At 39.2% G+C, this 24,207-nt stretch overlaps 1 protein-coding gene across 2 annotated transcripts in view; it reads left to right on the top strand.

Moving 5' to 3' along the window:
- The first annotated feature begins 3,784 nt into the window (after positions 1–3,784).
- Positions 3,785–24,207, top strand: part of TRIT1 (tRNA isopentenyltransferase 1) — a 32,502-nt gene continuing 12,079 nt past the window's right edge. The window contains exons 1-4 of one of the 2 annotated variants that reach the window (XM_004678838.2): positions 3,785–3,961; positions 18,362–18,502; positions 22,556–22,654; positions 23,354–23,499. In XM_004678838.2, the coding sequence (XP_004678895.1) occupies positions 3,788–3,961; positions 18,362–18,502; positions 22,556–22,654; positions 23,354–23,499 (560 nt within the window). In that variant the 5' untranslated portion in view covers positions 3,785–3,787. The remainder of the gene's footprint in view (positions 3,962–18,361; positions 18,503–22,555; positions 22,655–23,353; positions 23,500–24,207) is intronic. The other variant, XM_012722710.1, reaches the window with a different exon arrangement.

Genomic DNA, 24,207 nt, shown 5'->3' with positions numbered 1-24,207 from the left:
CCCCCTCACTTGTTTTGTGTATTTTTGATACTTTCAAATCTGGTCAGCCAATCAACATAGGAAACTAGTGTAAACAACAATTCACCAGAGCAATCAAAGCTGTTTGATAGGTACTCTACTAGATTCTATATTGTGCTTCCCTTCCCACCACCACCAAATTCATGTCCATCCAGAATCTGTGAATGTGAACTTACTTGAAAGTAGGGTCTTTGCAGATATATCAAGCTAACATGAAGTCATACTGAATTAATGTGGGCCTTAATCCAATGACTAGAACCCAAAGAGAGGGTCATCCAGAGACACACTCAGAAAAGGTGGCGACTGGAAGACAGGCAGGATTGGAGTATTTATTGCTCTACACTGAGGAGAGGCAAGGAAGGCCGATACCCACTAGAAACTAGAAGAGGCAAGGACTTTTATTTTAGCCCAGCATCTTGATTTTGGGTTTCTGGCCTTCAAAAGTGTGAAAGAATAAATTTCTGTTGTGAAGTCATCCAGTGTGTGGATGCTCAAGGAAACAAACTAACACAGGCACCAAATTCATCATGAAACATTCCTGCAGGGTATCTTGCTTATGTGGGTATTTAAATAACATGGAAGTCAGGCTACAATGGTGCTTTGGGTAGTTCTACAAGTTAGTGTTTTTCTTCTACCCAACTTTCTTCCCTTTCCTTGGAAAGTCAAGGAACTCCTCTGGCACGGTCTTTCTTGTCTTAAAAGTCATAGCATTCTCTAGAACTCTGTCTTTCTGGGGGCTCCACTTTGAATGACCCTTCCACTCCTACGGCTTCACATTTACCTTTTTTGTACAGTTCATTGTTTTTCTAAAAAAAAAAAAGAAAGAAAGAAAATAAAGTTTGCAGAAGACAGGAAATAATATACAGGTTTCCCCACCCTCCAAAAGTAGATTGTTCCTATTTGGTTTGATTTGGAAGATTATTTTTGGGATCTGGAAATGTTATAACCATTAACTTACATGGAAATTTTTTTTGTGTATACCCAGACCCAACTAATAATCTACCAAATCATATTGAATAGGAATGTTCTACTTTCAGATAGTGAGATAACCACATAATAAACATTGAGTCATCATCCAGATTTCCTCTCTATCTTTCTGTACTTTTCCCTTTTCTGCTGTTTCCATGCCCATTCCAGCCCTCAATTTCCAAAGAAGGTGAGGTTGCCTAGCCTGATTACAAACCTACCCATAGAGAACATCATGTAAGAGTGGAGCTGAATTTTCAGAAGGGCAGGCAAGTGACTTGAATATCCCTCATATTTCATTTCTGCTTTTTAGGTATGTTCTTCCAGACTGAACCTATTCCATCATGTTTTGAGTTTTAAGCTAGAATTTTTTACCCAAAATAATCTGTAAATAGTAGAGGGTGTTAGAGATGGGTTTCACACCTTCTACTTCTAGACATCCACATGCATTTCAAGTGGGACTCCCTTTCCTCTTGAGTTTTTTCAGAATTGATTGAGCTACTTTCCACCTGGCTTCATAGAAGGGAGAGAATAGCTCAGGGCTAATACCTGTGCATGACTACCAGTAGCTTTCCTGACTCCCTTTTGTGGTCTTTTGCCTCTTTATTATCCTATAAAGCTCCCAAACAGAGGGTTTTGTGTTATTTTTTAAAAATACTTATTAACTCTTGGTCATAGACTTAAACTTCCCAGTTCCCCTCGAACTTGATCTCTCCAATTAGGATTTCAGTTACAGAGTAGCTGTATACTGTTTTCAGTATAATTCAGAGTTCAGAAGGTCATTAGGGAGATAAATCAAAATACAAATAAATAACTTAAAGGTACAAAAACATTCTTTTGGTAAGACCAGTAGAATTACAAAGAATGGGAGCAGTATCACATTTTTCTCGTTTGTTTTGGACTACAGGCTCCTTTCTGATTTAGAAGTTTTTCCTGCTCCGCATTTCAGTGATAATTCTCCCCATGGTCTACAGGATCCCTGTTCTCTTTGTTTCTATAGCAACAGTCCCTGTGTTGCTTGGCTAGAAGCAATTTTCTGCTGCTGTGGTGAAGCCCCATTTTTTCATTCCTTTCTCCCTAGTTGCCTTAGTAACAGCCTCTCCTTCTTCTGCTTTCTCAGTGGTAAATTCCAATCCCCCACCCTTTTTTTTTCCCTCTCTGTAGTAACAGTTACCTGGTCATGACTTGGACAGTGCTTTTCCATCTGTGAGTGAACATACTTTGTCATGGTTAGATTGTCATCATGAAATTAGCCTCCCTTTTGCTTTATTTGCATCATTTCTCTGGCCTGCCATCTTTCTGGTGGTTGTCATGGTAACCGTACCCTCTGAAAGTCTCTAGGCAAAGACTCTACAGTTAACAACCATCATGTGAGAGTGTCTGCCAATATGTGGCTACACATCTCGATTTAAAACCCAGCCCCAGGCGGGTACCACAAATTGGAGCAAACAAGGCTTTCGATCAAAGCAGGCTGGATTGAGAAAAGGAGGTACAGGGACCAGAAGTGGGATCTGGTGTCCTCCAAACAATACATGTGGCTGTAACATTTAGGCTGTGTCTGAAAGCGTTGCCATTATGCTGATGTGATCCAAGTGATTGAGAAATGTTTTGGCAGCCACTCCAGGCAGCCCGGTCATATACTCTAAACTTCCAGGGATGATTCCTCTGTCCCAAAAGATCCTCTTGATAAGTCCTGGGAGCTGGGCAGAGTCAAGTAATCTCAGAGAGAATGCAATTAGAACTGTTAAGTTGGCTAACAAGGGGTTAGTACAATAGGTATTTAGGCACTTTTACACATTAGTGAAAACGTCTCTACCCTTAGGCTGCTGCTCTTACCTCTTTAGGGAGGCAGATGGGGTGTTATTATTATAATAATATGAAGTGTTCAACAAATGGTGCTTGTTATGTGCCAGGGCATTGTAGCAGGCATTTTTCAGACATTACTTCATTTTCTCCTTATGGCAATCCTGAGAGATATTTAAAGATAAGAAAAGAATCCTAAGACGTAAAGCTAATTTTCTAATGTCTTGTGGCTGATAAGTGGCAGAGTTAGGATCTGAACCGTGGTTCATGATTCCAAAGCCCATTTTTAAAGGTTGACAGATGTCCTGAATATCGATCCCTTCTGGTCCTAATTTTCCTCACCCCACGTTATCATAAAGGTTGCTACTACTTTATCCTTTCTGCTTTCAGTATTTTCCCTCTTCATATTTTAAGGGCTTAATTGCTTTTTCTCGGTTGTCACATCTTTTGCATTCTCTTCCCATAGGGATTTGTCTTTTGATTGTGTCTAAGTTGTTGTTGCCAGAGCAGCTTTGCCTGAGAGCTGGGCAATGATTTACTACTGGGGAATGCCATACTTCTGAATTCACTGGCTCCAACATAAGGCAGGCAAGCAGTTCTCCTCTCCATTTAACATGAGTGTCTATTCCGTAGCACGCACCGTGCTAGGAGCTGACTATAGAGTAACAACCTAGGCTGATCTGTCCTTTCCTTTATGTAACCAACAGCTTGCAGTGAGAAACAATAGGCTAGAAGTCAATACGTATTTTCTATCGAAATTAGTGCTGTGAAACAGCAGAAGTGTACCCTTAAAGAAAGAACGGTCGGAATAGATATGACTGCCGTGCTCCTCTTTAGAGAGGAGGTAGGCTGACGGTCAGACGCCGAGAAACGGACGGCAGACATGTCCCACGCGTCTCAGGCTCCCAGCTCCATCAGTCTCCAGAGCAGAAGGTTCGCGCAGGCGCACTGATGGTTGCCATGGGGACAGCTGTCCCGCGCACGCGCAAATACCCTCAAAATGGCGGCAGCGGCGGCTGCACGAGCAGTTTCTTTGGGTCCAGGGCTCTCGGGCCTGCGACCGGCGCTGCCACTTGTAGTGATTCTTGGGGCCACGGGCACCGGTAAGTCCACCCTGGCGTTGCAGCTAGGCCAGCGGCTCGGTGGCGAGATCGTCAGTGCTGACTCCATGCAGGTATGGCAGTGTGGGTCACCCCCAGCCTGTGAAACTCGAGGCCGTGTGCGTTCCTCGGGTCCAGTGGCTACCCTGTCACCGGGCGGTGGTGGGTGAACCCGGAGGTTTGTAGGGCGGAGGATAAGAGGAGGGAACTCGTAATTACTAGACACCCACCATATGCCAGACACAGTGCCAGCTGTTTTACTTTCATCTTGTTTACTTCTTACGACATTACTTTGGGTAGATACTATTATTATCTTCATTTACGGGTCAGGGAATTGACCTAGAGAGGGGAAACAGTTCTGCATTTCACATGGAGAACAAGGGGAGAAGAGGGTATTTAACCCTACAGGCTTGACATACAGGTGTCCAATGAATATCTTTCCAATAAAAATCATTCTACAACTTTTGCTATTTTAAGGTTGCCCAGCGAAACCGGAATAAATAGCTTATCATTTATGAGTGTGTGCAGATGCGGGAAATAAAACTGAGAATGGAGCAGAGTGGATAGTCAGAAGACTGGATCGGAGTCCCAAGTTGGCCACCAGTCACGCGACCTTAACAATGTCAGTTTTTGTTGTTTTATGTATCTGTAAAGTGTAGAAAATGTCATGTCTCCCACAGGGGGCCCTTAATAAATGAGATCCTGACTACTAGAATAAAGAGCAGGTGGTCCCTTCTGAAGGACAAATGCTTACTGAAGTGGAGATTTAATTTTTAACCTACTAGGTGCTGAGAGTTGAAGGGGCATTGTCCTCTTTCTTGAATGGAGGAAGGGGGGAGCCCAGGAGTGTAGAACACTTCATACCTGGGAGTACTTGTGCTCAGATTGAGAGTGAGTGACGTTTTGGGTAAATCTTTGATGGAGGAATTACAAGAGTTATTTGTTGAGAATTTACAGTTTTGAGGTTTTGTTTTCTTTTAAGATTTTATTTTTGTATAGAAGAACTGGGGTGCAAAGGCAGAGATGCAGGCAGGAGTTTGAGAAGATTCAGCAGAGAGAGAGCTGGGGCAGGACAGTCGCATTTACTGGAGTACACTGCAAAGGACAGCAGTGGGTGGGTCAGGATAGTATAGATTTAAGTAAAATGTGACTAACACTGATTATATCTCAGGTCCATTCTAGTCTTAATGTTCTGTAATTTTTGTAATTTGAATTGGTGTGGTGTTAGTGTGAATGGAGGGGAAGAGAAAGATTTAACATTATGAAGGTAGTGTGTTAGGTATCAATTGGGCACTGATTGTGAAAAGAAGAGGAGAGTGTGTAGTGTGATTCAGGATGCAGGTTTGTGTACTTGGGGGAATATACCTGGAAGTCAGAAAGATCTGGTGGGACATAGTAGAATGGCAGTGGTTCATCCAAGGGGAGAGTGATGTGTGGAGAGCATAATAGATGTCACCTTATTCAAGTCCTTCTCTGACTGACTTACTTAAAATAACATACCATTGCTTCCTATCCCTCCTCCCTCCCATATACCACATATAATCCTTGGGTGTTCTCAAGGATTTTATATTAGTTTTCAAGTGCGCTGGTGGGTTCTGGCAGTGAGGGTTGGGTTCTACATTAGCCATTGTCCATTTCTCAGAAATGTTTCTTTACTCATTGTTGTAATACCACAGGGTTCAGGTTACCAAAGTTCTTTCTATTTGGCTATGAAATAGGCCATATCAGCACGATACTCTGCGCCTCATACAGTGCTGACAATATGCTACATCCTTAATATTTGATGAAGTATTTGTTTAGCTGCCTTACTAAAATGGCACATCTTGACCTATTTAGATTCTTCCTGTGGCTATAAGTAACTAGAATGAGAGAATTAAATTTCTTTTATCCTTGGATGCCATGAGGATTAATTAATGGCTGAAAAGCACTTTGAAGATTATTGAGCTTTCTGATGGCTCAATAATGACAACAGTTTATGTTTAATTTGAATTGTATCTTGGATATTTGAAACATTTCCTCTTGGTCTCCACTGGAAAACTTTGACCTTTGATTTTTTCAGTCTAAGTAGTAAAATAGCATAGAAGTAGTAGCTCTATTTGCTGTGGGTATATGCTTAGTTCTTACTACCTTTGCTCACCAGGCCTTTGTTAGGGTAGTGTTCTCTCTTTTTTTAAGCTAATGGAAGAAAATCAAACTTTTAGTGACTTAAGGTTGACTCCAATAGTTTTTGATAAGCATGTAAAAAAATGACATTAAAAAAATTTTTTTATGCATACAAGAACTGGGGTACAAGCTTGAGGTATGGGGGTGTAGTTGGGGTGGGGTGAGAGGATTCCCCAGAGACAGTGAGGAACAGAACAGGCAGATTAACTGAAACACTGCTAAGGGGAGCAGTGGGCTAGAAACAGGAGAGGTCTGCTGTGCCATGAGGGTTACCTCCCTGACAAGGGATCTAACTCGTGGTGCAGTGACTGCTGATAGCTTCATTGTGCTGCACTTTAACCCCTTGTGCCACCAGGGAGGGCCCTCGAATGATATTCTATATGTTAGATCAGCAGTTCCTTGAAATAACATTTTAAATTTTGAATAAATCCACAGGCACCATAACAAAAATAATAAACAACTTTAGTTTTATAGCATTGTTTATAAAATGCTTACATATGTTTTTTTATCCTCATAATACACACAGAAAGTAGATAGTATTATTATCACAGTTAAGTAAGTAGCAGAGCTAGAGGGGACATAAGTCTCTAACTTTCTGTGCCCAGTGCCTGAACTTACTACACAAAACCATCACACCATTTAGGGTATGTGGATTCATTCATTAGAGTATCTCTTAATTTGTATGCCATCCTTTTTCATGGGACTGTGCTACATTTTGATCAGGATATGAAATGTAGTTTAGGATTCATACGGTGAATTAAACTGTGAATTTTTAGTGATGCCTGTGAAATGGAGCATTGAATTGGATGGTGGCCATATGATGTGTTGCTTAGGGGTGTCAGACTTGTTGAAGGTTGTAGATAAAATTTCATGCTATTGATTTAGTGATACCAAAGATGGAATGTTTACTAGGACAAATGGGACGCTTGGCTTTGTGGAGAGACTAGACAGAGCAATAAACCTCTTATAATGGCCATACAGTCCAAAGGGTGACCAAATGGAAAGTGTGATAATTAGAGACTTCACATTTCCATATTGGTCTTTGTAAAAACCAGTATTTGTATTTTAATATGCTATTTGGGATGCTTCATAGAATTCCCCCCCCCCCCCAGAAATATCCTAGTAACTCGAAAGGAATTTAAATCAGTGCCTTGAATCTTGTCTTATACCTCAAACTTTGCCATCTCTGTCCTACCTTAGTATACGATTATCCCAAGGCAGCCCCTACCAGGGCAGTTGCCATCCAGGGAAAGTGCTGGGTTTTTTTTTGTTTTGTTTTGTTTTGTTTTTTTAAAGCATGGAGTAAGTAAGCACTTTAAGTATTGAGGTAGTTTCTTTGAGGTAAAACCACAATGGAGTGTAAAGGGTTGTGTGTTAAGTGGGATGATATTGTCATGGAAATGATAGACAATGGCTTGCTTCTGCAGCCCAAACATCTGAAGATCCTACCTGACCTCTTTCTTATATACATGATTTCTTGAGGGAAGTCGGAACTATTCTCTGAGGGATGGGGCTTTTGCTTTGGGCTCTACTGTGGATTTCTGCATGACAGATCTGACAAAACCCACCAACATTTGTGCACAATTTTCTGAGCTACTCAGTCTGCAGTTCCACAGATTGTAGAAACATATAAATTCCCAGTCAGCAGTAAGAGTCTAAATGCAAGGAGGTACAGGTAATACCATCCTTGTTTTCAAGGATGGAAAAACTGAGGTACAGAAAGATTAACAGGCAGACTAGAGATCAGACTGCAGAACACTTGCACATCTGGGAATTGGATCTGGGTCTTCTGACTCATGGGTAGTGCTTGATATATTGCAGGAAGATGATACTGAAGGTCTTCTTTTCAGCCTGAGTCTATTTCTTGGCATGTAAATTCATGGTATAATGCGTTGCCTTCAGTGATTAGATGAAACAGTGTACTGAGAAACTTGAAGGTACTTGCCAATAGATGTACAATGACTACCAGCAATATGCCAAAAGAAAATAAGCCAAGTGTTCCATATAGGTTTATAGAGAGGAAGTACCTCTGATGCCTTAGTTCATCAGGTCCAGTGGGGAAGCAGCAGTAGTCATACATAGGGGCACAGTTCCCTATATGTTTGTCTAAACTTGCAAGAGGAGAAGTAAATGATTCTTGGCAGTCAGACTAGTAAGCAGGCGGTGTGTCTAATAGATGTAGTGTTTTATGTTCTTTTTGTATGCTTTGGAACATAAATTAGGAGCAGATTTTTTTTTTTAACCATAGGACTGTCTGTCTTATGGTACTCCAAGGAGAACTGGGATGCATGGGGGAGGGATATGAAAGAAGAGGAAGGATAGTGGGTCACAGTGGTGTCCTAAGGCATGAGATAAGTCACAAAAACCTGTTAATCTGAGGTTTGGGGTTAGGTGGCTATCCAGAGGCTGTTTCCTACAACTGACAGAGGCAAGAGGCAATCTTTTAAAAAAGATTGAGCCTGATAGGAGGCTAAGAAGGAAATGTCATAGTTTTTGACTAATCTAAAATTACATGATGAGGGGCCTCCCTGATGGCGCAAGGGATTAAGTCTCAACACTGTAAAGCTAGCTGCAGCCACTACAGTACATGTTTGATCCCTGGCCAGGGAGCTGACCCACATGGCGCAGCAGACCTCTCCTAACTTGCCCACTGCTCCCCTCAGCAGTGTATTTCAGTTGATCTGCCTGTTCTGTTCCCCACTCTGTCTCTGGTAAATCCTCTTACTCTCTCCATACCTCTGGCCCTGTACCCCAGTTCTTGTATGCATAAATAAAATAAATCTTTAAAAAAATTATATGAGGAGTTTCTAGGTTCTTTGGTTTACCTTCATTGCTCGTGAATATAGGTGTTTATTTTTTTTTTGATGACAGTTTGATGACAGTGTTAAACTTGGATGAGTCACATGTACGTGTGTGTATGTGTTTGTAATCATGTGGATGTGTGTGTAATCATGGTTTGTTTTCACCTATGTGATGAACTTTGGAACCAAACTTCCTGTGTCATGTAAAGAAAGAGAAGTGACCACTAACCAAATGGGAAGCCATAGAAAAGCCCAAATGGGGACTTGTAGATTCAGAGGACTTGTAGATTTGTGAGGATGAGGTGCTGAAGCTTCAGTGTCTGGGACAGGGTGTTGAAATTGTATCAATTCAAAAAGGAATGTATGTTTAAAGTTATTTGGGGGTATATAGGAAATCACTTATGTGTTCTGTATGTACTTTAGTGTGGCTTATTTGAGTTGGTTTTGGTTTCTTTTGTAGTTTGTTGAATTCTTTAGATGAGTTTGAATCAGACCTGGGTCCCTGCTAATCTTTCCTTCTTCTCTGTCTCCTATTTATTTATCCATTCATCTCCTGTGCTACTGTTTACATTTTATCAGATAGAAAAGTACTATTCTTGATAAAAGGTCAAATGAAAGAGTAGAAGTGCTTGGTATGTTTTCAAGAAATGGTTAGCAATCATCTGGCATAGAAGGATATTTGAGGAACAGTAGTGGGAGGTGAAACTAGAAATACAGACCCTGGGAAGAAGTTGTAGAGGCACGCTATGAGGTATGGGTTTTTTTAACAGGGAAGTGATATAAACCTGTTTTATAAAGTAGCTAACTAGCTTTTTTCTTCTTCTTCAGATTTATTTATTTATGTATACAAGAACTAGAGTACAAGCCAGAGATGTGGGGGGTGGGGGTTGAGAGGATTCATTAGAGATAGAGAGGGGGACAGGCAGATTGACTGAAATAAACTGCTGAGGGTCACAGTGAATGAGACAGGAGAGGTCTGCTGTGCCAACTCTGGCCAGGGATTGAATTTGGGTTATAATCCAGTACCGAGTTACTTTGTTGCTTGGATGATTCCAGCCTTAGTTGTTGGGTCCCACTCTTGCACATGACAGTTGTGTTCTTTGGCGTGCCCTCATGCTTGTTGGTTTGTTTAGTACTTCCTCACTCTCTGACACTACAAGATGCTCCTGGCTTGCATTTGTCCTGCTCAAGCCCAAGAAACCACTATTTCTCCAAGGAGGCTTGATGCTTCTGGGATATCATTGCTTCTGTTCTCATCAGGAATGAAGGAATCTGCTGCCCTTTCATGAGTGTACATTAATATACACTAATCCATACACAGCCCAGGGGGAGGCTTTCTGAGAAATCTGTTGTTAGTTTTTTGTTTTTTTTTTTGTCATTATGAGAACATCATAGAGTATAATCATACAATCCTAGATGGTACAGCCTACTATACACCTAGGCTGTGTGATATAATTTGAGTACCATCGTCACATAGGTGATCTGTTACTGACTAAAATTTCATTAAGGAACATGTGACTGTATACATAAATATCTATATTTATTTCTGTATCTGTGTGGATTTAGCATGGATTTATAGCAGATCTTTTACTACTCTGGTACCATAAGGCATCCCCTTGCTTGCTTATGAGTAAGAAATCTGGCTCTCATCGTCTACATTTATCTACTCATTTGTGCAACCTGTGAAGTTTCATCAGTTCAGTCTGTGAGAAACAAATCTGCCAACTAGAGTATGTAATGTTTGTGTATAATTTTTAATGGTGTTAGTCTCACTGTACCCTGTTATAATGTTTTACAAAGTTACTAGGTCAATATCTGCTTCCCTTTCAGTATTATTATGTCATACATTTGTAATACAGCTCAGTTGTTGCAATCTGCATTCTAGCCTGGGTTCCTCAGACATTGTGGTTATGTTTTAAATTTACATGCAGTGAAATATGCTCTATGGGTTTTGACAGCTGCATGGAATTGTATCCACCACCACAGTATTATAGGAACAGTTCCATCACACTAAAAGTTGCCACATGTGGCTTTTATTTTTTTTAAGATTTATTTATGCATGCATGCAGAACTGGGGTACAGACTAGAGGTGCAGGGGCAGTGAGAGGAGGAGAATAGGCCGCCTGATGAAGTACACTGCTGAGAGGAGCAGTGGGCTGGTCAGGAGAGGTCTGCTGCGCCATGTGGATCACCTCCAGAGCGGGGATCGAACTCACATGCTAAAGTGGCTTTAGCTGTGCTTTAACCCGATGCGCCACCAGGGAGGGCCCTCATGTGGCATTTTTATAGTCAGTTTCTCTATCCACCCCAGCCTTCTGTGCCACCGATTTCTTTTTCTTTTTTTAACTTTAGTTTTTTAAATTGAAGTATCATTGTTGTACATCCTTGTTAATGTTTTGATGGCATGACATTGAACATTTTCTATGCCTATACTATTGTCTTTTCTAGAATGTTGTCATATACATGGACCCATATCACATGTGGCTTTTGAGGACTGAGTTTTCTTCCCATAACTAAATTCATTTAAAATTCTTCCATGTTGTTGTATGAGTCTGATACCCTCTATTGCTGAGTGTTACTCAGTTGTGTGGATATATGCAAATTGTCCACCTTATTAAAGGACGTCTGGATTTTGGCACATATAAAGACAGCTATTATAAACATTCATGTACAGGTTTTTTTTTTAAAGATTTATTTATTTATGCATATGAGAACTGGGTTATAGGCCAGCGATACCAAAGGTAAGAGGATTCACTAGAGACAGAGTGGGGAGCAGAACAGGCAGATGTACTGAAATACACTGCTGAGGGGAGCAGCGGGCGGGTCAGGAGAGGTCTGCCACGCCATGTGGGTCACCTCCCTGGCTGGGGATTGAACTCATGCCGCAGTGTCTTTTAAGAATTATTCCTTTATTGTAAGAAGAATTGGGTGTAGGCCAGAGGTATGGGGAGTGAGAGGATTCACTAGAAACAGTGGGGAAATCTACTGAACTACACTGGCCAAGACAGGAGAGGGCTCTGTGCCATATGTGGGTCAGCTCCCTGGTTGGGGATCAAATTCACATTGTAGTGGCTGCTGATAGTGCTGTGCTTTAACCCCGTGAGCCAGCAAGGAGGCTCCCCTAATTACTTAATTCTGAAAATAAACCTTTGAGGTTAGATTTAAGATTATTTCACTGTGTAAGTAAGGAATGTGAGGAATAGAGAGGTTATCCTAAGGTTACAGCGCTCCTGAGAGGTGGATCCAGGACTTAAATCCAGGCCCTCTGATTCCAAAGTCTTTGTTGTTAACCTCTTCAATATATTATATGCCTATCACTGATGATGGAAATGTTAGATGGTTACATGTACAGGCCTGGTATCATGAGAGAGAACTATATTGCAGATTTGGACTTTGGGAATTATTAGCACAAAATGATTGCAGTGCCATAGACGTCACCCAGAGAATGTCACCTGCTAAAATGATAGGTAGTTGCCGTAAAGACCACCATTTCTTAAAATAAATCAGTACTATCAGATTGTTGTTTTTTTCCATTGCATGTCTGGAAAGTTTTGTAGAAAAGCATTATATTTGGAAGTCAGAGTTCATTTGTGACCTCAGTGAGTGAGATAATCTATGCAGAAAGGGGACCGGGGCAGCCAGCACAGAAAGTGAATGGCTGTAGTAATCCAAGATTATAATTTTCAAGGCAACTTTAATCCATAGAGTCAAGAAAGTAATGGAAGGGTCTGATGGGATTAGGAAGGAGATGAATTTAAAAGGGGGAGATAACTTTCAAGGAAGGAATCAAAGCAGGGGGCAGCATTTGCTCTTGCTTGTATTATAGTTTGTCATGTTGGCATCATAGCCAGCCAGCCTCAGAACACCATGATCTGCCTGTGCCCAGGACACTGTCAGTTAGCACATTCATTAGGGCTACTCCACTCTGTGACAATGCCAAAGGGTTGGAGCCTTCAACAAGTGTGATCTTTGACTATGCACTCAGAAGATTTTTGGGAGTTTCTCCAACATAAAGTTTCTATGGATCAAAGTCTTTTGGCATTTTCAGGCTAGGTATTTCTTTGTTTTGCAGTGTGGGATTGTCCTCTGTATTGTTGAATTATTAGCAGCATCCCTGGGCTCTACCCTCCTGATGCCAGTAGCACCGGCTTCTTTGCAGTTGTAACAAAAATGTAGAAACCAAAAATGTTTCTAGATGTGCCAAATGTGCCCTAGGGTACTAGTTCACTTCTTGTTGACAGCTCCAGAGTCTGCTGATTTTCTTTAAGGTCTCTTGTAGATTTACTTTGCTATCATTAACTTCTTTTGCTACTTCATTCTGCTCTGTTGATTTGAAGAGTACAGGTTATTTCAGGCTTTTGGCTCAACTCAGGAAATAGTTCATCATCAGCCTGTTCAGTAATTTTGAAAATTCCCAGAGGTCCAGCAACTCCACAGGCATATTTAAAAGATTGGAAAGATTCAACAAAGTTTTGAAAATTAGCAATTTTATTGCTAATGTTTACTGTCAAGTAGTGTGTCATACCTACTATCCAAGTCTTTATTATTCTGGTAAAATATACTTCACAGGCCCTCCCTGGTGGTGCATCAGGTTAGGATGCAGCACTGCAAGCTAGCCACAGCTACTTCAGTGTGAATTCTATCCCTGGCCCTGGAGGTGACCCACATGGTGCGGCAGACCTTTCCTGACCTGCCCGCTGCTCCCCTCAACAGTGTAATTCGTTGATCTGCCTGTTCTGCTCCCCACTCTGTCTCTGGTGAGTCCTCTCACTGCCCTGCACTTCTGGCCTCTAACCCAGTTCTGTATACATAAATAAATAAATCTTGAAGAAATATATATGGTAAATTTTGTTAAGTGTATATATATACTTAAGCACATTTACTTTGTTCTGGAACCATCACCACCTTCCGTCTCCAGAACTTTTTTCATCTTCCCAAACTGAAATTCTGTACCCCATTATACACTAGCTTCCCATTCCTGTCTCCTCAGCCTTTGGCAACCACATTATGTTAAAACTATCTGCCTTTAAATTTTACTGTGCTTGGTACATCGTAGAGTGGAATCATACAGTCTCTCTTTGTAACTAGTTTATTTTATTTAGCATGATGCTTCCAGTGTTCAATCATGTTGTAGCATGTGTCAGAGTTTCCTTTATAAGGCTGAGTAAGATTCCATTGTATAGCTATACCACACTTTATCTATTCATCCATGGTGGACACTTAGGTTGCTTCCACCTAAGTGGAGACACTTGTGAAAAGTGTCTGTAAATACCTTTGTATAAATATCTGTTTAACTCTCTGCTTTGCATTCCCAGAAGTGGAATTTTTTGAGAAACTATCATACTATTTTTCATATCAAAGAATCGTTTTTTTTTATTCCAACTAGTGGTGTACAGGGTTCCAGTTTCTTGATTATCCTCCAATATTTGTCCTTCTTCCCTCTGCCTACTTTTTTTCCTTCCTCCCTTCCCCCACCTTTCTTTCTTTTTTGAAATTTATTTTTATTTATTTATGCTTACAAGAACTGGGGTATAGGCCAGAAGTGTGGAGTTGGACTCACCAGAGACAGAGTAGGGAGTAGAACAGGCAACTTTACCAAGAACACTGCTGAGGGCAAGACAGGAGAGGTCTGCTGCCACATGTGGGTCAGCTCCCTGGTTTGGATCAGGATTGAACTCTTGCTGAGTTCTCAATGACTGGTGATAGCTTGATATAGCTGAGACTTTAACCCCTGTGCCACCTGGGAGCCCCCTCCTTTCATTCTTTTTTTTTTTTTTTTTAATAATAGCCATTCTAATAGAAGGACATTCAAGTTGTTTTTTAAATAAATTTTGTTATGAATTTTTCCAATATTAAAAAAGAGTGAATAGCAGTTAAACAGTTGTATAACCACCACCTAGCTGCAATAATTATGTTGTTTCAATTATAGTAAAGTTTCTCTACTCCCCATTATTAATGTTGACCCAGTCATCATAAAGTTACTTTTTTATTGTTAAATATGGAAAATAAAAATTTTATGTTATTAATGTGAATTATGTTATTACAAATTTTACTTGCATCGTTGCTCTGCCTTTGATTTAGTGACTATAGCGCTTTTGTATTGGTATTAACAGATATGTTCTCAATGTCATTCTTGCTTTCCTGTAGTGCAGATGTGGATGAACTTTATATATGCCCATTATCCTTTTTTCTTTGTATGTTAAAAATGTTTTCATGGGTACAATCTAAAAATACACAGGAGTAGCTATGATCACATGTTACACAATCATTTGTAAGCACAATTATAACAACATGTTAGTATCTGTCAAAATAAGTCATTGAAATGGAAAAGAGTAAAGCATCATCATATAGACATAACTTCGGATCAACTCCAGTTTCTTTAAAAAAATTTTTTTTTAAAGATTTATTTATTTATTCATATAGAACTGGGGTACAAGCCAGAGGTGTGGAGGGTGAGAGGCTTCACCAGGGACAGAGTGGGGAGCAGAACAGGCAGATCGACGAAGTACACTGCTGAGGGGAGCAGTGGGTGGGTCAGGAGAGGTCTGCCTCGCCATGTGGTCACCTCCGGGGCAGGTGGGAATCGAACTCATGCGGAAGTGGCTTAAGCTTCTCAGTGCTGTGCTTTAACCCGCTGTGCCACCAGGGAGGGCCTTCTTTAAAAAATTTTAAGAAAGACACTACACACTTTAACTTATAAACACTTCATTATACTGTAAACCTTAAAGTTGAGGCTTTTTTTTTTTAAAGACCATAACCATAAAACCATAGTATACCTAAAAATTAACAATAATTCTTCCATCATCAAACATGTAGTTATCACCCATATTTTTGTGCCCAGTTTCCTTGAATCTGAATGTACAGAAAGCAGAGAGTTTCAAATCATTCAAAGTTGGCAAGTGATGTTGGTAATGAAGGTGTATTTTTTCATGAGTGACAATTTTTAGTTTGTTAACCCTTATGTGCAGGAACTTTGCTTTGAGCCACACATATGCTTTCCTTATTTCTGATATTTGCTGGCATTTGTATATACCATCCCAGTATAATAAGTCACCTCCACTAGTAAATGAGGTGAGCCTCATCCTGGGGTTTGATTTGTGGTTGCCATTTAAAAAAATAATAATATATTTTTTACATCATTTTGTGCCTTTTTCCATCTCAATTGTAATCCCCGTGGGCTTCCCATCACCAAATCAACTGTGTGCCATCACCATAATCCAGTGCACTTCCCTCCCCTGTGGTTGCCATTTTAAAGTGCTCTAGAAGATAACACCTACAGGCTGGTCACAGGATGAAAGTTTATTTACCTTTCGTTGTTTTTTTAAATTATATATTTGCAACTGCATTTCCTTCCCTTGGGATGATGGGAGGGGAAAGGGAGAAGTAAATATTGTTATAAAATAAACAATAATGTGGCCCTCCCTGGTGGCACAGTGGGTTAAAGCACAGCACTAAGAAGCTTAAGCCACTTCTGCATGAGTTCAATTCCCCGCCTGCCCCGGAGGTGATCCACATAGCATGGCAGAACTCTCCTGACCCGCCCGCTGCTCCCCTCAGCAGTGTACTTGGTTGATCTGCCTGTTCTGCTCTCCACTCTGTCCCTGGTGAATCCTCTCACCCTCCGCATCTCTGGCCTGTACCCCAGTTCTGTATGAATAAATAAATCTTAAAAAAATAAAATAAAATAAACAATAATGTAAATAGATATATGACAAATAAATAATAAAAAAAGAAAAGAAAAAGAATAATCTCTTATAAATGAGACTCCACTTATAGAGTTCAGAAATTCCCTACTGGCAAAATCAAGTTGTTGGTGTATAAATTCTTTAACAATGGAATTCTTAAGTTACAACAGAACCATCTGAAAGCTTTGGGAAAAGAAGAGGAACATGAAATTATTTACTCCTTTTCTCCTTTTGATTTGCACGGTAGATGCTAGTATACAGTATACTCTACAGCACTTTATCATGTCAGAAGGCAGTCTTATTCAAGATATAGAAAAGGCAAACACCCTATGATTTAAGATTTCATCAACATTCAGGTATAAGAATATAATTCCATGGTCAGGCAGATTAAATGAGTCAAAGATAGAAGTAATTCTTTCCCCGTGGTTGTATTTATAATTTTTCCTTTGTGCTGTTTTACTGCTAAGTAGCAATTTTTGTTTATTTGCAGATAGCTTTCTTCTTTGTTGGGTAAACAACTTTAGTAGTTAAGATCACAGAGATTTCACAGTGAAAAATATTGTTACTAAAGTTATTTTCTGCTCTCCTTAAGTTGTGTGATATTTCTGCTCTCCTTAAGTTGTGTGATATCCGTAGTATAAGTAATCATAATACTGGTAATAATATAATGACCTTTACATAGCATTTACAGAGAGTTTTAGGCTTTACATGTTTTAATGCTTTACATGTATTTAATCTTCACAACAACCTTATGATACGGATATTATTATTACCATCATTTTACTAATGAGGGATACAGGTTCAGAGAGGTTAGTGGCTGATACTCTTAAGTGCGATTAACTAGTAAGTGGCAGAGATAGCAATTGATCTGAGGCAGCGAGGCAGCGTGGCGCCATGATCCTTCCTCCTAACCATTATACTGTACTGTACTTACTTGACACTGTCTAAGTAAAGGGAAATGTGAGATAAAAAATGCTTTTAACATCTTTGTGGGCTTTATGGAACTTATTATTTGTTCATTCAATGCTCACTGCAGAATCAGTGGTTACAGAGAGAACATTTAATCTCAAAGCATTTAGCCCTATTTTCAAACTAGTATTTTCAGATCTGTTCTCCATCTGAGACCTTGAATTTAGAAAAGTACACTTGAACTTTTCACTCGAATTGGCAGATCCAGAGCTTACATACAGGATATTGCCCTTGAGTCTTTAGACTATATGTGCTGACCCCCTGAAGCAGTAATTTGGATAGGTCACAGTGTTTCTACTAGAGTGGGTCGGTGTTAGAGGTTCTGACTTCAAAATGTGGAAGTGTGCTTTATACATATCTCTGTAGCTAGGCCACCTCTTGACAAATGGGTCCAATCTTACACAAATTCTAAAAGCTACTCAGAGCCAGTTAAATCCAAGAATATCTAAACATTTGAAGTAGAACTATGAGCAATGCAAAATGTTACCTTTCTAGAGCTTTGTGATAAGTAGAATAAATAAAACAACCTGCCTGTTTTTAAGTGTTTGAAAAGTTCAACCTAAAGGACCTTCAGATAATCTTGCAGCATTAGTTTTCACTGGGCTTCTGATTTACATAGCTTTTTTATCTTTAAGTCTGAGCCAATAGCCATGATTTGACAAGAAAATCAAGGTTCTTCTGCTTCCTTTGTCTCTTGGGTTATGTGATTCTGGCTGTGCTCTGGTTAGAAATGTCTACTTGGGTGCTTTGGGTCAGTCAAATGTGTACTGGAGGGAGGAACAGATTACTATTTCCACTCATCAAGTATGCATTTATTGGCGGCAGATGACTTTCTCATGCTAATTTTCCCCCCTAGGTTTATGAAGGCTTAGACATCATCACCAACAAGGTTTCTGCCCAAGAGCAGAGAATGTGCCAGCACCACATGATCAGCTTTGTGGATCCTCTTGTGACAAATTACACAGTAGTGGACTTCAGGAACAAGGCAACTGCTCTGATATCCTTGGAAAAGACGACACCTAGACTTGGGTATGCAGGACACACAAAACTGAGAAAGTTTTCTCTCTAGTGACAGTTTTTTCTAAGCAGTGGCACTTAAGACCAAAAAGTAGCATCCTCATCAAAGCTGTATAGGTTGAGAGATAGAGTATGCTTGCTATTCATTCTGTCCTCAGATGCAGCCAGCATCTGTTTTGCTGGGATGCAGAATTTGGGTCTCACTTTTAGATGTACTGAATCAGGATCCATTTAACAGAGAGTTCTGAGAGATTGATGTGTACTATAAAACTGGAAAAGCACTGTTGTGGTGAACTCACTGATTGAGGAATCAGAAAATCTGCATTCTAGCCTCAGTGCCACATCTTTTGACTGCACTGTGACCTTTTTTCCTCTTTTTATTTATATATATAATTTTTAATTTATATTATTTACATCATTGTGTATCCTCTGTAAAATTCCTACCACCTGTTTACTGTTTTTTTAAAAAATAGTTTATTTTTCCATCATTTTGTGCATTTTTACATCTCAGTTGTAATCCCCTTGGGCTTCCCATCACCAAATCACCCATGTGCCATCACTAAAATCCAGGACTGCACTGTGACTTTTTTGGAGAAAAGCATTTTTCCCAGTGAACTTCAGTTTCTCACCCTTTAAATGAGGTTATGAAATTAATTTGAAAATATAGTAGAGTTAAAGTTTCAAAAGGATTATTGAGTGGGGAGGACTGGAAAAAATTAGTTCTGGGTAACACCAAGAAATTTTTGAAAAAAGAATAAAGATGGGGACAGTCCTTTTATTTTAATACTTAAGCTGCCTTTAATATCTAGAATGCTGGAAGTTAAAATACATTGAAAATTCAGAATAATTGAAATGCTCTGGAACTTATATAACCATAGACAAATTTATATAAAAATAATTTTACATTACAAAGAAAATAGAAAACTTGATATAAATTCATGTTCCTACAATGTATGTATGTACTTAGCTTATGACAAGGATGACATTTACAAACAATAGAAGAATAGTTTTGTTTATAATTGTTATCTGTGACAGTTAGTAGTCCAGGAATACTGATTAGTTTGTTAAATACATATATCTTTTAATGAAACCTTGAAACAAATGGCATAATATAAGTTATATGATTTTAGAGTAAGGGAAAGCTTTGTAGATACAATTTTTCTTTAAAAGGGTTTTAAAATTCATTTTCTTCTTTTATTGTATTGTGTTAAAATGATCATGACATAAAATTCATCCTTTTCACTATATATATATATTTTTTTTTTAAAGATTTATTTATTTGGGCATACAGAACTGGGGTACAGGCCAGAGGTGCAGGGGCGGTGAGAGGATTCACCAGAGACAGAGTGGGGAGCAGAGGGCTGGTCAGGAGGTCTGCCGTGCCATGTGGGTCACCTCCAGGGCAGGCGGGGATTGAACTCATGTGAAAGTGGCTTTAGTTTCTTAGTGCTGTGCTTTAACCTACTGCACCACTAGGGAGGGCCCCTTTTCATTGTTTTAAGTATTCAGTTCAGTGGCACTAAATATCTTCACCTTGTGCAGCCCTCAACACTGACCACTTCCACAAGTAAATCTTTGTTTAAAAAATGGAAAACAGTTAGTTTGGAATATATAAGAATGTGTACTGATGAGCATATAAATCAACCAGAACTCCCAGATACCTGTCCTAGAGTAACCAAACCTTGCCACAATATATATACCAGGAATATGTGGCTGATCTTATTCATAAAAGCGTTGCTCTGAATAGCAAAAACATAAATACCCACATTCTTATTCACAGAAGTATGTATAAAATTTGCTTTGTTCATAGAAATTAAGTACTTTTTCAGTAAGTAAATTGTGATGATATGCATCACTGTGGAAAATCTGAGAAACAAATTGTGGAAAATTATTAAGATTCACATACATGTTCATTCCAGTATAAAGGTGATAACTAGTAATGGAAATAAGCAGTAATAATGGAAAGAAAAGCAAGGGAATGATGAAAAACAAACAAAACCAAAACAGTTCAGGATAGTGTTTCCCTCATAGAGCAGGGAATTAGGAAGTTGGGATAGAAATAAATACATAGGAAGCTTTAAAGGAATTGATAATTCATTGGGTTCATGGGTGTTTTATTATTAAGTTACATAGTTTACATGTTAGAGATGTTCTTGTGTGTATTCAAAATTTTGTAATTAAAAAAAAGGAAAACAGTCCACTATAACCAAAATTTAAAAAACAAATTATAAGTCAAGTAGAAAATATTTATAGCATAGGAAAGACAGATGAATACTTTGCTTAATACATGAAGTACTCCTAATGAATCATTATGAAAAATTCTTAAAGGGCTACGAGTAGAAATTCACAAAGGAATAATACAGGTGGTGATAAACATGAAAAAGATTTTACCCTTGCTGTTCACCAGGGCTATGCAAATCAAAATCATGAGATAATTTTTTTTTTTTGCCTATCAAATGGTCAGATTAAAATGCAGATACCAATTCTTGCCATACCTGCTGAACAAGGCTCTTGTATCAGCTGAGATGATGTATATGAAAGCCCTTTGCAAATTAAAATATATCACCAAATGTTATTACTGCTGTGGGACAGTTCAGTTGTTCAGAAAGAACTAAGTAGAAAATGGACAGCTAATTAAAAATTTCAAGGGCAACAACACTTCACTTAACATGATTGGAGATTTATTTAACTAAGAAACTAGAATCAGAATGTGAGAACTGAGAATATCCAATCAACCTTATTGATTTGATAGGTGAAAATATTAACTACTGAACCTCAGAAAGGAGAGGGTTTGATGATTGGGGGGATCAAAGTTAAATCTTTTCCCACCATATATCTCATACTCCATTTCCTTTCCTCTTCTCCATCCATCCCCTTCATGTATCTTACCAAATTTCCCCTTTTGTTTACCTTGCTCCCTTTCTCTTTGTTAATCATATTATATGTTTGAATTTCTATTGTAATTACTATATAATTATATCCTCCCTATATTTCCTTAAAGGAGGGGGGATATAAAATTTGTTTCTCTTTTTAAAAGATAAATAAACAGTATTACTTCTTTATGATCTTTGGTCGAGATCACTTTTCTCTCCACCCCAGCCAAGCCCACCCTAACCTCTTTGGGTTAGTGGGCTTCTGAAGGAAAAGAGGTTCTTTAATTCTGTGTCCATATATTGGGTGGGAAGGGGAAGAAGTATGTAAATGAGTGTTTCCTGAGTTGAAAGTCTCTTTTTATAAATTATCTTCAGAAGCAAACCCTTTAACAGTTATCATCAGCAATTACCTGTTCAGCAGAACTCTAAAGAATTCAAAGTAGTAGGGATATAAAGATAATAGTGGCTAATGTAAATTGAATGCTTACCCTGTTCGGAAAACTATTTCAGTCATTGTGGTAGAGAAATTATATGCACTGTTACATTTAACGCTCACAAAAACTCATGAGGATTTTATAGGTGAGAAAACTGAAGCTCAAACAGGTTGAATAACTTGTCCAAGACTTGTCCAAGAGTTGGAGCTGGTAATTGGAATCTGTCTTCAGAACCTGTGCTTCTCAGTTTACCTTGTAGAGTCTCAAGTAGCTGCAGTGTGTGCTACTACCACGTAATGTGGAGTCTGAGTCTGAGAACCATGGCTCAGAGAAACCAACTTACATTCTGCCTTAGGTGGCAAAGTCACACATGGATGTCAATTTTGTGGCTTCCTGAGCAGCTGGCACTTGATTTTGTGAGAACCCTTAGGTTCGTACTCATTAAACTGGTTGGGAATACCAAACAAACTTTAAATTTAGCAGCAAGGTCTAGAAAGTTCTAGAACTGGAAGGAATTATCTACTATATGCTTGAACCTCCAAGAACTGATAGGAAATGATTCTTAGGACTCATGGGAAACTAAAGACTGGTATCATTTTATCTTGGTTTCCTCCCTTTTTCTTTACTCACCAGACAAACATGGTTTCTTGCTAGTACCGTCCTTCTAGAGTGAGTCAGTATTCTCTTCTTGATGTTAAATATTGTGATGTCTTTCTTAATGTTCACATTGAAGATATATTTGCCCGAAACAAAATTCCTATTGTCGTGGGAGGAACCAATTATTACATTGAATCTCTGCTCTGGAAAGTTCTTGTCAATACGAAGGTATGTTTAGTTCCCTTGTAACTCACTGTGGAAATGGGTTCTTCTGTCCTGCCAACTAATTTCAGTGGGAGGAAGGTTGACTCTTGCCTATTTCTTATACTCAGCAACTGTAATTTCCCTACTTTAATATTCTGAAGCAAATGCCACCTCCTTGCATAAAGTGTGCTCCTCTAGGCTGGCCTAAGGGGAGGGGCTGTGTCTGGGAAAAATGCTCCTCTGTGGATTAATTAGCATCTCCATGTAAGTTAACAGTGTATTAATCTGATTCAGCATTTCCTGACCCTAACAGTCTTTGTCAGGGAGATATCCAACACTAATCTTTCTGGAAGAGGTAAGATTGCATAGAGTGGGACTTTATAAACTGTAATGTGCTGACAATTCTGTTCTACTCTTTGGTCACCCTAGCAGAGGAGACTGAATTGGACATGTTAAATAAGTGTGTTATCCCTGGTACCTGTTTATACTTCTGACTAGGAAGTAGAGTACCTGAGTACTTCCCTTAGTAAGTTCTACGTCCTTCATTTTTACGATGGTCTCACTTCACTGTTAAGGTCTTTCTTTCCCTATATAGTGAGACCTTCTGATGCATCTCTATTCTGCATTCCTAACACTTCCCAAAGTTCCTGGCACAAAACTATGACTCAATGTTTGTTGCACTGTTGGATTAAATTTACTTCTAAACTTTCATTTATTTAATAGCCCCAGGAGATGGGCGCTGAGAAAGTGATTGACCGGAAAGCAGAGCTTGAAAAGGAGGATGGCCCTGCACTCCACAATCGCCTACGCCAGGTGGACCCAGAGATGGCTGCCAAACTGCACCCACATGACAAGCGCAAAGTGGCCAGGTAAGAACGCCTGGACCTACTGACCCCAAACTGCTTTAGGGTTAAGAGCTGGCAGTTAGTTCTTCAGTTTGCCTGGGTGAGAGAGACTTGGTAATAGCAATTAATGGAGATTGATGTGTTCTAGTTCAGCAGGTTGGGAGGCTCTGAGTTATTGCCTCAGTCCAACTCCCTCAATAAATAGTTGCACCCTACTTTGTTATTACATTTAAAATGCATAATACAATATAGTTTTCCCTAGGGCCTATGTAATCTTGCTTCATTTTCTATTTGATCTTTGCTTGTATAACAGTTTTCATATAAATTTTTCTGGCATGCAGTTGGTTTACATTGTGATTTGGGTTTCATAATTGATTGTGCAATGCTGAGTTCTGCCCCGGCAGTTTTTCCAGTGGGAGGCAGATTTTATAAACTGTCTCATAGCTCAGCTCACCTTTACACATGTTGACTTTCTTGAAGGGAAGAGAAAAGAGGTGAATGAACTCATAAGGTCATGTTTTCTTAGGTTGTTTTGAAATTGCAGTTTCATGTTTTAGGTTTATTTTTCTCCTATGTTGAGCATGATGCTGTATCTGGCAAAGTAGAGGTTCTAGTAAAGGACCCACCATATGAATAGTTAACAGTCAGTATTATAGCAACATTTGATAGTAACAAGGGTTAGGGGCATTTATTTTTAAGGATTTATTTGTTTATGCATTCATGAACTGGGGT

This window comes from Condylura cristata, unplaced genomic scaffold (genome assembly GCF_000260355.1).
Source record: "Condylura cristata isolate star-nosed mole 26May11 unplaced genomic scaffold, ConCri1.0 scaffold00008, whole genome shotgun sequence".
Taxonomy (NCBI): domain Eukaryota; kingdom Metazoa; phylum Chordata; class Mammalia; order Eulipotyphla; family Talpidae; genus Condylura; species Condylura cristata.
The sequence above is the reverse complement of the archived record's forward strand: the minus strand, read 5'-3'. Positions and strand labels throughout refer to the sequence as shown.